General features: G+C 35.2%; 1 protein-coding gene across 1 annotated transcript in view; it reads left to right on the forward strand.

Moving 5' to 3' along the window:
* The first annotated feature begins 1,455 nt into the window (after positions 1-1,455).
* The window catches only part of LOC145286371 (neuromedin-U receptor 2-like), a 60,193-nt gene continuing 47,134 nt past the window's right edge, over positions 1,456-14,514 (forward strand). The window contains exon 1 of the mRNA XM_080135304.1: positions 1,456-1,744. Within this exon, the coding sequence (XP_079991430.1) occupies positions 1,459-1,744 (286 nt within the window). The 5' untranslated portion in view covers positions 1,456-1,458. The remainder of the gene's footprint in view (positions 1,745-14,514) is intronic.

Below are 14,514 nucleotides of genomic sequence, written 5' to 3' on the forward strand. Positions count from 1 at the left end.
ACTAACAATAAAATAACGTAACCCAACAAAAAACAACTTAAAAGGGTTAGACAATTTTTATATCAGTCTTTCATTATTATATTTTTCGTAACTAAAATAAAAAATTTATGAAACTGACCATATAATTCTTGATTTGAACTTTTTTACCCTTAATTTTTAGTTTTCATTTTTTTTTCCATTGATTTTTCATTGAAATTAACAGACAATGACTTTTGTCTTTTTATTTAATTTTAAACTTCTTTTTAGCTTTTTAACATTGGCCAGCATTTTCGAAAAAAAAGTTTTTATTTGGTGCCTTCCGTCGGTTTACGTTACGTACTAGAATATATCGACAATAATACGCCCCGTATTCTGCATGAGTACCAACTTTCAATTTTCTTTCTATCTTTCCTATTTAAGCAGTTGCAACAGTTTATCTAATTGTTTAGTATGACACCGGCAAACTACAACAGCTCATAATTTATACTCTACAAAGTGGAAAGATAAAATTGTCGCCCAAACGATATGATTCAATTTCCGTTTGATGAAAACCGTTTTTTAGGGGAGGGGGCGGACCATCTACTAGTTGGCCAGTTGTGTACAAACCCCAAGAGCGAGCTGAGCCTTCTATCATGTCTGAAAGTGACACAATATTCAATGAGCGAGATCAGAGATGCGCCGCTGTACAACTCATGCTTTCTATAAAGTCAAGTTATGACAACAGGGCCATTGCCAGCACCCTCAAAATGCGTCGCTGAGTAGCCACGAATAATAGGGATGTGCACAGGGTGATGAAAACAAAGTTTCCGGTCATGGTTATTGTTTTGAATGTGGTTTCGAGTGTGGGTCACATCATGCCACCTCACCTCTTCAAAGTCGGCTTGAAAGTCAACGCCAAAGTGAACTTGAATGTGCCGAAGAGTGTGGTGATCCCCTGGTACATTTGGGTGGCAGCTGGCAGACCCTGGGTATGCAGTAGGACTTGGCACCGACCCACAAGTTCAAAGAGACCCAGGCTTGGCTCCAAAAGGAGTGCTACGACTTGGTACCCTTCTCTCACTGACCCCCTTCTCCTCTAAACTAAACCCGTTGGACTACTTCGCTTGGTCATACGTCAAGAACATCACAAACATGACCTCCCACGACATCAAAGCCAGCCTGATCGCCGCCATCACCCAGTATTCGCCGTTCACACAGGCGATTGTAAAAAAAGCATGTTATATCGAGGCGGTGATTGAGGCTGGAGGCGGCTACATTGAATAGATGTCAGCTCTACTACATAATCAAGTCACCTGAATTGATTTTTTTCAATAAAAGCTTTAAAATGTCGTTTTGATTAGGGCGACAACTTTATCGTTCCACCTTGTAAATTATAGCAAGTTGATATTTTTCTGTTTACTCACAGCATTCACAAATTACCTCCCTTTGTTCTTAAAAGCAAATCAAGTGAAACCCTTTTTGTGACTTGCAGGTCTGACGATGGATGAACTTTTGGGAGTGGAAGTTAGTGTCCGCTTATCGGAGATAAACGACACGGGTAATTGGAGTGCAGAGAGTTTGGAAGAAATATTACAGCAGCACGTCGGACCCCGACAGGCGAAATTTCCCATCTGTCTCACGGTTCTCTACATCTCCATCTTTTTATTGGGTCTTTTCGGAAACCTGTGCACGTGCACCGTCATTGTGCGCTACCGGTCGATGCACTCGATCACGAATTTTTACCTCTTTTCACTCGCTATATCGGATCTTCTCATCTTAATTGTAGGTAAGTATTACACCACCTACCTATGGCGTAAACTATGCGAGTAGCTAAAAGAATACTCGTCCCAGGACAGGAAAAATTAATATATCAAACTGAACAGTTCTGCACCACTTTTATGACTTTAATGCCATCAGCTAAAATCATAACTAAAACATGTAGCTTTCCAGTCTTATCAATTACAGTCTGATATATAAGTCCATACGCATATAAATGTTTAAAACATAACGTTGTTAAAGATATAAATGTATATTTGAGCATGCGTAGAAATAACACGATTAGTCGACTTATGTCTGCCAAGTTCCAATTTTTTTTTCGATTTTGACCTCTTTAGCAACTATTTTTACCAGCTAAAACAAAATAGAATTCCTTTCACGGGTCCAAATCCCCTATATATCAAGTTTGTAGATCGAAAATTGACAGAGTAGTTTGGTAGAGACCGCTCCTCACACAGACGGACAAAATCACTTATATATATATATATATATATATATATATATATATATATATATATATATATATATATATATATATATGTAGCTTAGTGAGTTAGAAGAAGAGAGTAAGTTCAATTCTATAAGAGGAGACTTATCGGAATAATATAAAGTTCAACAAGTTTCATTGGAGCTTATATAGGAAAACAATAAGAATGGAAAATGAAGTCACAAAAACTATATATTGGTAAATATAGAATGGTTTATTTATTCAATAAATAATAAATGAACCATTCTATATTTATTTATTTCATTTTCCATTCTTATTGTTTTCCTATATATATATATATATATATATATATATATATATATATATATATATATATATTTAGTAATGTGATTGATAATTTAAAATTAGCTTATTATATATATATCTAAATTACAACGAGCGCTTTTTCTTTCCTGTATTTTAATTAAACTAGTAATTTCACTATTACATTAAAATACACTCTGCTCTTTAGACTATTGTTCTAATCTCCTTTATATATAGATATATATATATATATATATGTATATATATATATACATATATATATATATGTATATATATATATATGTATATATATATATATACTTCATTTACTCACATAAAATATATATCCGAAACTATGAATTTATGTGTAAACTTTAAGTATTTACTTCAAAAGTACTCAATACGTAGATAGAGTTAGTTAGTAAGTTATAAAATATATATGGCGATTAAGCGCGGTGGATACTAGAAAGCTGATTGGCTAACTAAAATCTCAATAGAAGGTGCGTATATAAAAGCGACAGACAACCACAAAATTCGCGCATAAGCCTGAAGAGTCCTAGAGTGGATGAAACGCGGAATATTCAGTGTAGCTTAATCGCCATATATATTTTATAACTTACTAATTATATATATATAGTCATCCACATACAGTACTGTTTCGCTGTATCACAGCTCATCAGTGCGACTAGACCGGCAACTACCTCAAGCGAGGTATATATATATATATATATATATATATATATATATATATATATATATATATATATATATATATATATTCCCCTGTCTTCTCTTTTCCCCACTTTTCTATTCTCCCCTTTCTCTTTCTTACTCCCATTCTCTTGGTTTTTAATATCCATATGTAATCACAAAAACCATCTTTCCTTTTTATTTTAATTTTAAATTGAATCATCTGACAACAGCTAATTTTTATCCTGTCTATTGATACAATTTGTAGTGAATTAAGTTAATAAACTTGAGAGTGTAATAATTAAACACACACACACACACACACACACACACATATATATATATATATATATATATATATATATATATATATATATATATATATATATATTATATGGAAAAATGCGCGCATGAAAAGTAACATTCTTAAGATTTTATTGAACCTGGAAAAGTAAAGGACAAGAAATTCAACCTGGAAAAGTAATGAACAAGATATTCTAGTAAAGTAAAAAATAAGAATTTTTTAGACTTAAAATATTGCAGCTAAAAATAAAATTTGAATATTGATAAATATTTTATTTATTATTTGCATATGTTGTTGTTTATTGTTGAGTTAGAAAGGGTGTCAGTCGCTGGATTGAAGTTATTTCCCCCCTATTATTTGCATATATTTATGTAGTGAAAATTGTTTGAATAAAATTAATTCATTAGTTAGTTAGTTAGTTAGTAGATGGAATTAATAATTTTATAATTTACATAAAAATTAATAATTTTATTATATCATAATTAGGATCATTTAATTCTTTCTAACTCAACAATAAACAACAACATATGCAAATAATAAATAAAATATTTATCAATATTCAAATTTTATTTTTAGCTGCAATATTTTAAGTCTAAAAATGCTTATTTTTTACTTTACTAGAATATCTTGTTCTTTACTTTTCCAGGTTGAATTTCTTGTCCTTTACTTTTCCAGGTTTAATAAAATCTTAAGAATATTACTTTTCATGCGCGCATTTTTCCATATAATCCATGATTTTTCCAGGCATTGCTATTGTATTAATATATAAATTTATAATATTTATTAATGATTGTCAAAAAAAAAATTAGCTCTCAAACACACATTTATGCAATATTTATCATTCAATCACAGTAGTTCCGAGCCAGGGTCTCTACCGAGACTGCGGTTCATGAATTCGTGATCTGTATAGAGCGTAAACTAACAAAAAAGAAGATGGCACTCGGTGTCTTTTTAGATATCGTTGGAGATTTTGACAACATACCCTTCAGAAATATGTTCATGTCGCTACGAGAACTCAATGTGCCACCAGTACTCGTCCGATGGATTGAGTATATGGTGAGGCACAGAACATTTCAAGTAGAACTACTGAGGGCAACTGTTAAAAGGGAAGTAGTTAAATGAAACCCCCAAAGTGGGATTTTATCAATTTTACTATGGAACTGTATGCTGAATCCTCTTTTAAAGGAGTTTAAAAATAGGAATATTTATGCCCAGGCTGCTGCTGATGACATCGCAGTGCTGGTCGCGGGTTCAAAAGCATCATTGGTCAGACGCATTGCCAAAATGGGACTACATTTTTCATCAAATGTGATAACGAAAAATTTGAGTTCATTCAAAGAATATGTATATCATAGAATTCACTAATATTTTTAATCGATAAATTCACCATTTTTTGCTATAAAATCATAAGGAGAGTTAAAAAAAAAATAGTTATTAAAAAAAAAGTTCGGTTTTTAATTATAAAAAAAAAAACGATACACGGGATTGAACCTAAAACTTTCCACCAACCCCGGTACTCTAACCGTTACGCTAATATGTCATATTGGCAAAATCGCAGTAAAAAATATTTATATACAAAAAAAGTTATGCAAAATAAAAAAAAAAGCGTTAGCCACTTATGTACTTACTCTCCTGTTTGTGAACCCACATATTTTGTTGTAACTTTTTTTCTACTGAACCAATTTTCGAATTTTTTTTTTCAAAATGTAGCTAATGAGGTGTTCTGTCCAACTATATAACTTGTTTGAAATTTGGTTGCGAACGGAATTAGTGGTGGGGGTTTGAATGTGTCTCGACTCATTCAATTTCGGACTTAAGCATATATTCAACCACTACCGTGGTTGAATGATATATATATATCTTTAATTGGAAGCCAAGTTTAATTCCATAAGAGTTTCCGATGGGTAGCTATTTTATACAAATCCTGAAGATAAAAAAATTTCAGTTGGTAGCTGTTCTGTACGGGTTGTATTTATTTGCTTCCTCACTGAGCAAATTAGGCACAAGGCCGTTTTTTAATGTGGAGAGAGAGGGGGAGGGGGAAGGAAAAAGGGGGCCAGCTCCCGAGAGGTGGGAAATGGGAGCTGGATAGTGATTTGCACACTGGTATGTAGGGTTGCCCCTACATGGACCAGAAGATTGCCACAAGGGCAATGGTCTTTAATTGCAGCATCTGCCGGAACAGATATTGCACTTTGATCTTGGCCCGAAGGCCACAAAGGTGCCTCCTCCAGGGAGGGGGGCGCGTTGCTGTTCTGTACGGGTTCTGAACTTCATAATTTTGCAAGTAAAGAGCAAGTGACCCTTCTCGTGTTGACACGAAAAAGGGCTGGATTACTAAAAAGATTCAATTTTCATGGAGCAATTCTGGTTTCTGATTGGTTGATAACAGAACGTGAATTACTTTGATTCGTCAGTTCCTATCGGCAGTATTTATAAATAGAATCTCGCAGCTTTCAGGGAGGATAACCCATTGCAAATCAAAAATATTGCAACGCCTCCCCCATTTTTATATAATGGGAAAGTCCTTTTGATCCATGTTTAATTCTGTTAAAAAATAAATATATATTTATATATTCAAATATGTAAAACTACAGGATGTGAAATAAGAACAGAAGTCATTAGGATCTTAAAATTTGAGCATGTAAAAAAGGAAGCCATTTTTTTTATTTTGTTTTAATGCCAAAGAAAAATATGTGTGGGAAAAAAATAAGAATTAAAAAAATATATTTTTACCTTGAAAAGGTGAGAATGTTAAACTGAAGCCATTTTTAATTTTAATTATGTAATTATGCATTCCCGTTCTAATATATATATATATATATATATATAGTAATTTATAAAATATATATCGCAATTAAGCTACACAGAATATTCCGCGTTTCATTCACGCTAGGATTCATCAGGCTTATGCGAGGATTTTGTGGTTGTCTCGCGTTTTCATATGCACCTTCTACTGAGTTTTTAGTTGGCCAATCAAGTTTTTAGTTCCCCCCGCACCCTTCCTAATCAGCCAATGAGCAAGCACTTAGAGGATAAAGGCCCAGTTGACCTTCGTGGATGAAACGTGGAATATTCTGTGTAGGTTAATTGCCATATATATTTTCATAACTTACTACCTTGGACATGGATCTAACTTAATAACTCGATTTGAGCCCAAAACAATAAATTTTAAGGGGTTATAATAGGGGTCAAAATGATTTATTTAAGTATTTATTCATTTTTCTTTTCGTTAAGTAAAATCAAAACGAAACAAAAGGAGAAAATAGAAAATACTTTTTTTGATATATTAAAAATAGATCAAAGTAAAAAATAAGTCAATTTTAATTTATACGCGCCTTAAGATAAGCACGTAAAATATCTGTATAAAAAACGATACAAAGAAAATGTTTTCAAAAAATTAATTTTTATTTATCCATTTTTTTTATTCATTTTTTAAAATAATTTTGTTAGTAAAAGTTTAAACATTTGTTCGTACGTTAAAAGTATTAGTACAAACAAAATAAATTTCTTTTTACTTCATTTCTTATGAAGTGATATTTAATATCTATATGCTTAGATCCTTGGTGAATTATTGTGTTTAACGCTAAGACTGGCTTGATTATAACAATTAATTACTAAGAGAGCTTCAGTTAATTCTGGTTCTAAAACAGTCTTTAGAATAACATTTAGGTATAGCACTTCTTGCGCAGAATGTGTAAGCGCAATGAATTCCGCCTCACAAGTAGAGAGATATACAATCTGTTGCTTTTTAGATTTCCACGAAATAATAGGCCCATTTCTTGATAGTCTAAAACTATATCCAATTATACTTTTTCGATCTTCATCGTTTCCCCAGTCTAAATCTGAAAACCCCTCTAATTTTAGGGTACTTGTCGATTTTCTAAATATTAAATGCTGTTCCTTAGTTCCTTTTAAATAACAAAGGAAGTGTTAAGCTCTGTTTAAATCGTTTATTGTCGGTCTTGATAATTTTTGTGATAATTTTGTTACTGCGTAACATATGCCATGTCTTGTATCAGTCAATAAGTATATAAGACATCCTATTATCGCTCAGTATAGTATATCGGCAATAATTTCAGATTTTGTATCTGTATTTTTCTTGATATCATTTTCGACCGGAATAGGGTGTTCTTTTTTTACATAGAAGTCACCACTTATCAAGGCCCGGAGATCACTCGAGGATAAAGGTTATAGAGTGTACAGAAGTCAATGGGATAATATTGTAGTAATCGTTAGTAATATAAATTTGGTAAATTGGATTACTTAAGGGGGCGGTTCATCAAGAACTTATTTACGTAAGAATTGAAGACAACCAAGCCGTAGTCAGCTGGGAAGCAGGCAAATGGAAGACAATTCCACAGGTGTGCAGTTCTAAGAAAGAAGCTTTCTTCATGGAATCTACGTTTTGATTTAGGCACAGATAAAGAGTGGGGGAATTATTAACAATGGTTTCAGCTAGAAGGGTGTTTTCGTGAAAGATTGGCGAGGGGGGACCAGAGGTTGGAGCTCAGATATCTTGCCATGGAAATAACGATAAAGCAAAGACAAGCTCGCAACGTCTCTTCTGTGGAAAAGATATTGCAGGGAAGAGAAAAGGGCATCCCCCACTAAGCCACGAAGTCTATTTTGCATTCTGTCAAGGCAGGATAAACTGCTTCTAGCAGCTCCTGCCCAGATGTGGCAACAGTACTCCATTCTTAGACGTACTTGGCTTTTATATAGATAGAGAATTGCATCAGCAGTGAGATATCTACTGGAGCGGTAGAAGGATCGAACCATTTTCCAGCGACCTTGGCAATATATTTGAAGTACGTGTTTTATTTCAGTTCAGAAGTAAAGGTCAAGCTCAGAAGCGTGTCTAAACATGGAGTCTACCCAAGATTAGCGCCATCCATTTCAATTGATGGAAGATGGGGATCAGAGCGTTGATGATGTAAAGATAGAAGCTTGGTTTTAGATGCATTAAAAGTAACAAGCCACCTCTCCACCTTATGTCATAATTTGATGCGATTAAAATACTATCGACCCATAAAAACAGTAATTTATTGTCTGTGTTTTGGGTATACAAACAGAGATCCACTAGGCATTGTTTGAATTGCTGTTCAATCATATAATTCCAGCATCGACCGCTTTGCGTCAGACTGTACTGTGATTTGTTAAGCCTCCACACTCAACTTTTATTTTGCATCAAAAAATCTAGCTTTGTACTGTTCAACACCTGATGCTTTAGTCTTTTTTGTTTGTTTGTTTTTTTTTTTTGTAAAGACCCGTCGAGAAAAAATGACATGTTTATCCTTTGTAATATGCACTACCGAATAAGTATTATTTTCTGTTAAATCATCTATTTCGCTTTCCACTGCTAGGAGAGGCCTGCAATAAGTAATGCCCCTGATCAACTTTCCGTTATCCAATCTAGCTGAAATTTTGCATGTCCAATGATTTATATCTCTATAGGTTATGTGGCAAATTACAGATCTGAACTAATTGTGGTTTCTGTTTTACAGGTGTTTGAACTGAGTCAGGTGGGAAATGGAGCCTGTTGAATGTCAAGCAATGATCCGGTTTTTGTATTTGAAAGGACGCACACCACAGGAGACATTTGATGAAATAAAAGAAACTTATGGTGATAATGCCCCATCATATGACCTTGTAAAACGCTGGCATCGTGAATTAAAACATGGCCGGAAGTCTGTGGAAACAGCTACCAGACCTGATCGCTCCCCCTTCTGCCATTGATGAGGCATCTGTCCGTCAAGTTGACGCTGCCATTTTGGAAGATCGGCGCATTACTATTCGCCAAATAGCCCAAGATGTCAAGATTAGTACAGGGTCTGTGGAAACTATCATTCATGACAATTTGCATATGCATAAGGTGTCTGCTAGATGGATTCCCAGGTTGCTCACACCATTCCAGAAGCGAGGACGCGTCGAGTGCTCGAGAATGAATTTGGAGATGTGCCAAGAAGATGAGTCAAAGTTTTTCAAAAGGCTGATTACACACGATGAAACCTGGGTCCATCACTATGATCCAGAGACCAAAGCCCAGTCAATGCAGTGGAAGCACTTGGACTCACCACCTCCAAAGAAGGCAAGGGTGCAGCCCTCTACTGGCAAGGACATGCTCGCAGTCTTCTGGAACCAGGACGGAGTAGTGATTACAGATTTCCTGGCAAAGGGTAGCACAATTACAGAAGCCTATTATGCTTCACTTTTGAGGAAATTAAAGGAAGCTATCAAAATCAAGAGGCGGGAAAGATCAGCAAAGGTACCCTCCTCCTACAGGACAACGCTCCGGTCCACAACTCGCATGTCACCAGATCAGAAGCACGGGCGTGTGGTTATGAAATCCTCTCCCATCCTCCCTACTCTCCTGACCTTGCAGCCTCTGACTTTTACCTCTTCCCAGCCATGAAGTTGTTTTTGAAAGGAAAGCGTTTTCCAGATGATGCAGCCTTGATTTCTGAAGTCATGTCGTGGTTGGAGGACCAACCTGGGTTGTTCTACAAAAACGGTCCCCAGAGCTGCATCAAATGATGGGAGAAATGCATAACTCTGGGTGATTCCTATGTAGAGAACGATTAATAACTGTGCTAAGTTTCGTTGCTCTACTGCTATGGGAAGTGGTTCAGGGGCATTACTTATTGCACACCCCTCGTATTTTCCATTGTTGACAAAGTTCTGAATTAATTGCTTCGTTAAAGCTTTTTGGCGTATTATCCATGGAAAAGCAATAGTCAACTTGATATTCTTCCAAATTGTCGACCACACACACACACAAAACGGGTCATCCTCTACTTCTTTTGGGGTAACGTTCTGATAAATTTTGGACTTTAACATCAGCATTATCGCTGTTATCATTCTTAATACTCTTGTCTTCATCAGCCGCGACTACATTGTTGTCATTTGTTTTATGAATTTGAGGAAATATTAATTCATCCTCTTCATATGATGGATTTTTGCCATTGAAATTAAACGTGTCTGAATTTTACACTAAGATTCTTTTTATTTTATTTTTCTCTGGAAAAAAATACTAAGTAGGCTGAGCTGTTTTTATCGAACTCAAAAAATATACCTCAACCAGTTTAGATATTTAATTTGTTTTTCTTATCTATAAATGCGAAGTAAGTTGAACCAAATACATATGCATTCTGCTTAAATTTGGCTTTCTACCGCAGAAAGCTTCGTATGGGGTTCTAGATAGTCTTTTTGTTAAAGAACCGGTCATAAGTGCATACGTCCAGAGGTTTTGGGGGAGTTTTGATTCAGTGAGTAACCATCTTGCCATTTCAAAAAGTATCCGCTATGAGCTTTCCGCAGTTCTGTTTTGCTGAGGGGCCGATTTTTTATGTTTGATACTATGGTCAATTAAAAGTTCAAAGTCTTTATTAGTGAATTCTGTGCCATTGATATTCATAAATGACCCCCACCCTGATAAAATTGTTTCTGAAATGGGTATATTTGCCGATGACACCACTCTCTATAACAGGCATGAGAGGAAAACAAATGAACGCATATCTAAAGAAATGGCAGAAACACTAAAGGATGACCTCCAATCTCTAGTGGAATGGGGACAAAAATTGATGGGTACATTCAATGCTGCCAAGACTTAGCTTATTTCTTTTAATAACTACAAGAAACCTTCTCTATCCACCAATAGCAATGGACAAGAACGCATTGCCTGAAAGTACTTCTTTTAAACTCCTCGGCCTAACGTTTACAGGGAACATTAACTGGAATATATAGATTGAGAGCATTGCCAAGGCTGCTGCAAAGAAGGTGGGCTCTCTCTATCGTGCTAGAAAATTACTTACACCTGAAAGTATCCTGTACTTCTATAAGGCCACCATTCGCCCATGCATGGAGTACTGTTGTCACATTTGAGTTGGTGCATCTGCTACTTGTCTCTCTCTCTCTCTCTCTCTCCTGGACAGGGGTCAAAAGAGAGTCGCCAACCTGATAGGTCCTGAACTGTCATATAATCGACGTCCCATCGACGAAATGGTGCATCCTTCTGCCTGTTCTACAAATACTTTAATGGTGAATGCCCCGATAGTAGCCCCTTACTTCAAAGTGGCACTGTGCCTTGTTTGGGGTGAAAATTGAATTTAAAAAATTGTCAGAGCTAATATCCTTTAATGCTGCGTGAGGGGGGGGGGCATGTCAGCTAAGTATTTTTTAGTTACTAGCAAGGCATCAGATTTGTTCTTTAAGAAATAGACCATTATTAAATCGGAATAATCATCTACAAAATTTAATGCATACCTGAAGTTTTGTCGGCCCATAAGTTCCACGGGACCGTTCAAGTCACAATGTACCAGTGATAGGATTTTTGTGGCCTTCTTGTCTAGCATCTTGTTTTGGTACTTTGCCGTTTTACCTTGTGTGTAAACGTCGCAGTTTGTCAAGTTTTTTGAAGTTTTTATTTTCATTCATTCAACCACATTCGGCAACTTTTTGATATATGGAATATTGCAGTTACCAAGAATTTTATATCATTTCTGTAAATCATGGCAGGCGTGTTTTAATAGATCTACGCTTTTTAAATCATGTTGTCTTCCATTTTCTTTAATGTCGAATGCAGTTCCATTCAGGTACACCAGTTTTAATTTATTGTAGCTAAAGTTTATATTTGCACTTTGTTTAGTGGCGGCTTGTTTAAATTTCGGGATTAGAAGACCGTTTTCCAGAATACAGAAACAAAGTTCACTTTTGTTTCTTAGCGAAATTTTAGCATCGCCTCTCTTCAAAACGATATCGTTTACTCGACTGCTGTCGACTAGCTATACAAAGTGACACTGAGGGTTACAGTTGGGATAAAATCCGATTCCTTCATAACTACATGTGCCGTTGCAGACAGTCGACAAGAAAGTTGTCACTGCTTGTTGTAGCGTGAAACGTACATGAAAATAAAAATGTATTTTAATGGAGCCCCCTTTGAAATTTTTGTATCTACATTGGAAACTCTTGTGATTGGGTCGCCCACAATTGTAGCAAATGATTTTCGTACTTTTCTTAGGAGAATATTGATTTTAGAAAAATTGCGTTTTTTATTCGAGGTAAAGGTACAATTTAATTTCGGTGTTTTTAAGTGGGCATTTTTAAATTTCATGATATTTGTAGATTTTTTTTTCTGTGATCATTTTCTCAGTTTCCTCGTAGCTCGTAAGTGCTACTTCGAATTAACTAGTCATGGATTTTTCTTTCTGAGTTATCACGGTGTTAAATAGCTTAAAATCACTCAGCAACCCTCTAAGGACCATGGAGATTAGTAGATTATCGCTAATAACTTCGCCAGAATTTTTAATGAATTAGCTGTTGTTTCGACCCTTATAATATAATAAAATCTGTAATCGTCTCGGCTTCCATACGTTTTAGAGATGTTAAATCAGTATATAAAGAGATAATTTTGTGTTTCCCTTTCGATAAATAATGCTCTCTTAATATGTTCAATGCTTTGCAGCTATCGTCCAAGGGTTCTCGGATTGCCAGAGATAGGCTTCTGTTATCTAAGCACTGTAATAATTCCGTAATGACAGTTGCATTCTTTTCAATAAACTCAGCTCGTTTCTGTTTTCAGGTTTTGCCTGTATTACGTTGTGTAACTTTTGGATTCATAAATATTCTAAAAATTTTACTTGCCACAAATTCGAATTTTGATTCTGATCCATCGAAGCAAAGGGCCCATAACCTCTTGAATTGGAAGTCAAGTTTAATTTCAAAAGAGTTTCCGATGGGTAGCTATTTTATAATAGTTCTCGATATGAAGAATTTTCAGGGGGTCGCTGTTCTGTATAGAATGAACCTCCTAGGACGTCACAGAACTATACCTCAGCCCGATGAAAGCAAGGTAACTAAGACAAAGATGGTCCCAACTGTCGGGAAAATTATTGAGGACGAAAAGTACGAAGTCACGAAAATTTATCGCCATTTTTCTATAATATCCGTCATATCCTGTTGTATTATTAAATTCCCGGGCAACGTGGAGTCACCATAAGAACGGATATTATTATTGTTATAAGAGGTAGATGTTTGGAATGTTAAGTATTCAATAGAGGAAAAGTGTTGTTGAAAATGAGATATGATAGACGTTTGGAATTGGAAAAAAAAATGGAATGTCTGCTAAATATGTATCAGGAATTTTAACTTGATAAAGTTGAATTTAGTTAACAATAAAATAGGAATAGGGTACGTGACAAGTATCACGGGGCTGTCTTTGTACCACGTTAATATAACTAAGTAGTCATATAGACAGAGAAAGTCGGCTACCAGTCGGAGATGAACCATCATAGTTGGGTCATAGCTAGCAACAAGACGGCAGCTTTGGAGGAACGCGATCTTAGCATGATGTAGAACAAGAGAAAATTAAAGCTCCGATGGAAGTTGGGAATAAAATTATATATATATATATATATATATATATATATATACATACATATATATATATATATATATATATATATATATATATATATATATATATATATATATATATATATATACTAGCATTTCAGCCCGGCGTTGCCCGGGTGCTTGGAGGTGTATGCTGAGCAAAACAAAACAAAACAAAAAACGGTCAATTTTTTTAAACTTTGACCCCTATTATGACCCTTTAAAATTCATTGTTTTGGACTCAAATTAAGTTATTAAGTTAGATTCATGTCCAAGGAACCTATATCTAATATTTCACGTGTTTAGACCCAAAATTGTCGGAGGAGTTTGGTAGAGTTCGCAAAGGTCAAATCGTTGAACTTTGACCCCTTAATCGACAAATTTCTGTCCGAAAACCAATCACATCGATTTTCCCAAATCTCAGTAACCGGTATATCAAATTTCGAGTCTGTAGACTAAAAATTGACAGAGTTATTGCGTAGGGAAATGTACACAGACACGTAGACACACACACACATACATACATACACACACCTTCACTTTTATATATATACTAGCATTTCAGCCCGGTGTTTCCCGGGTGTTTGGATGTGTATGCTGAGCAAAAAAAAAAAAAAAAGTGGTCGTAGTAAGGCAGGCTCGA

The sequence above is a fragment of the Euprymna scolopes genome, chromosome 10 (genome assembly GCF_053919585.1).
Source record: "Euprymna scolopes isolate OS-2025 chromosome 10, ASM5391958v1, whole genome shotgun sequence".
Lineage (NCBI taxonomy): Eukaryota > Metazoa > Mollusca > Cephalopoda > Sepiida > Sepiolidae > Euprymna > Euprymna scolopes.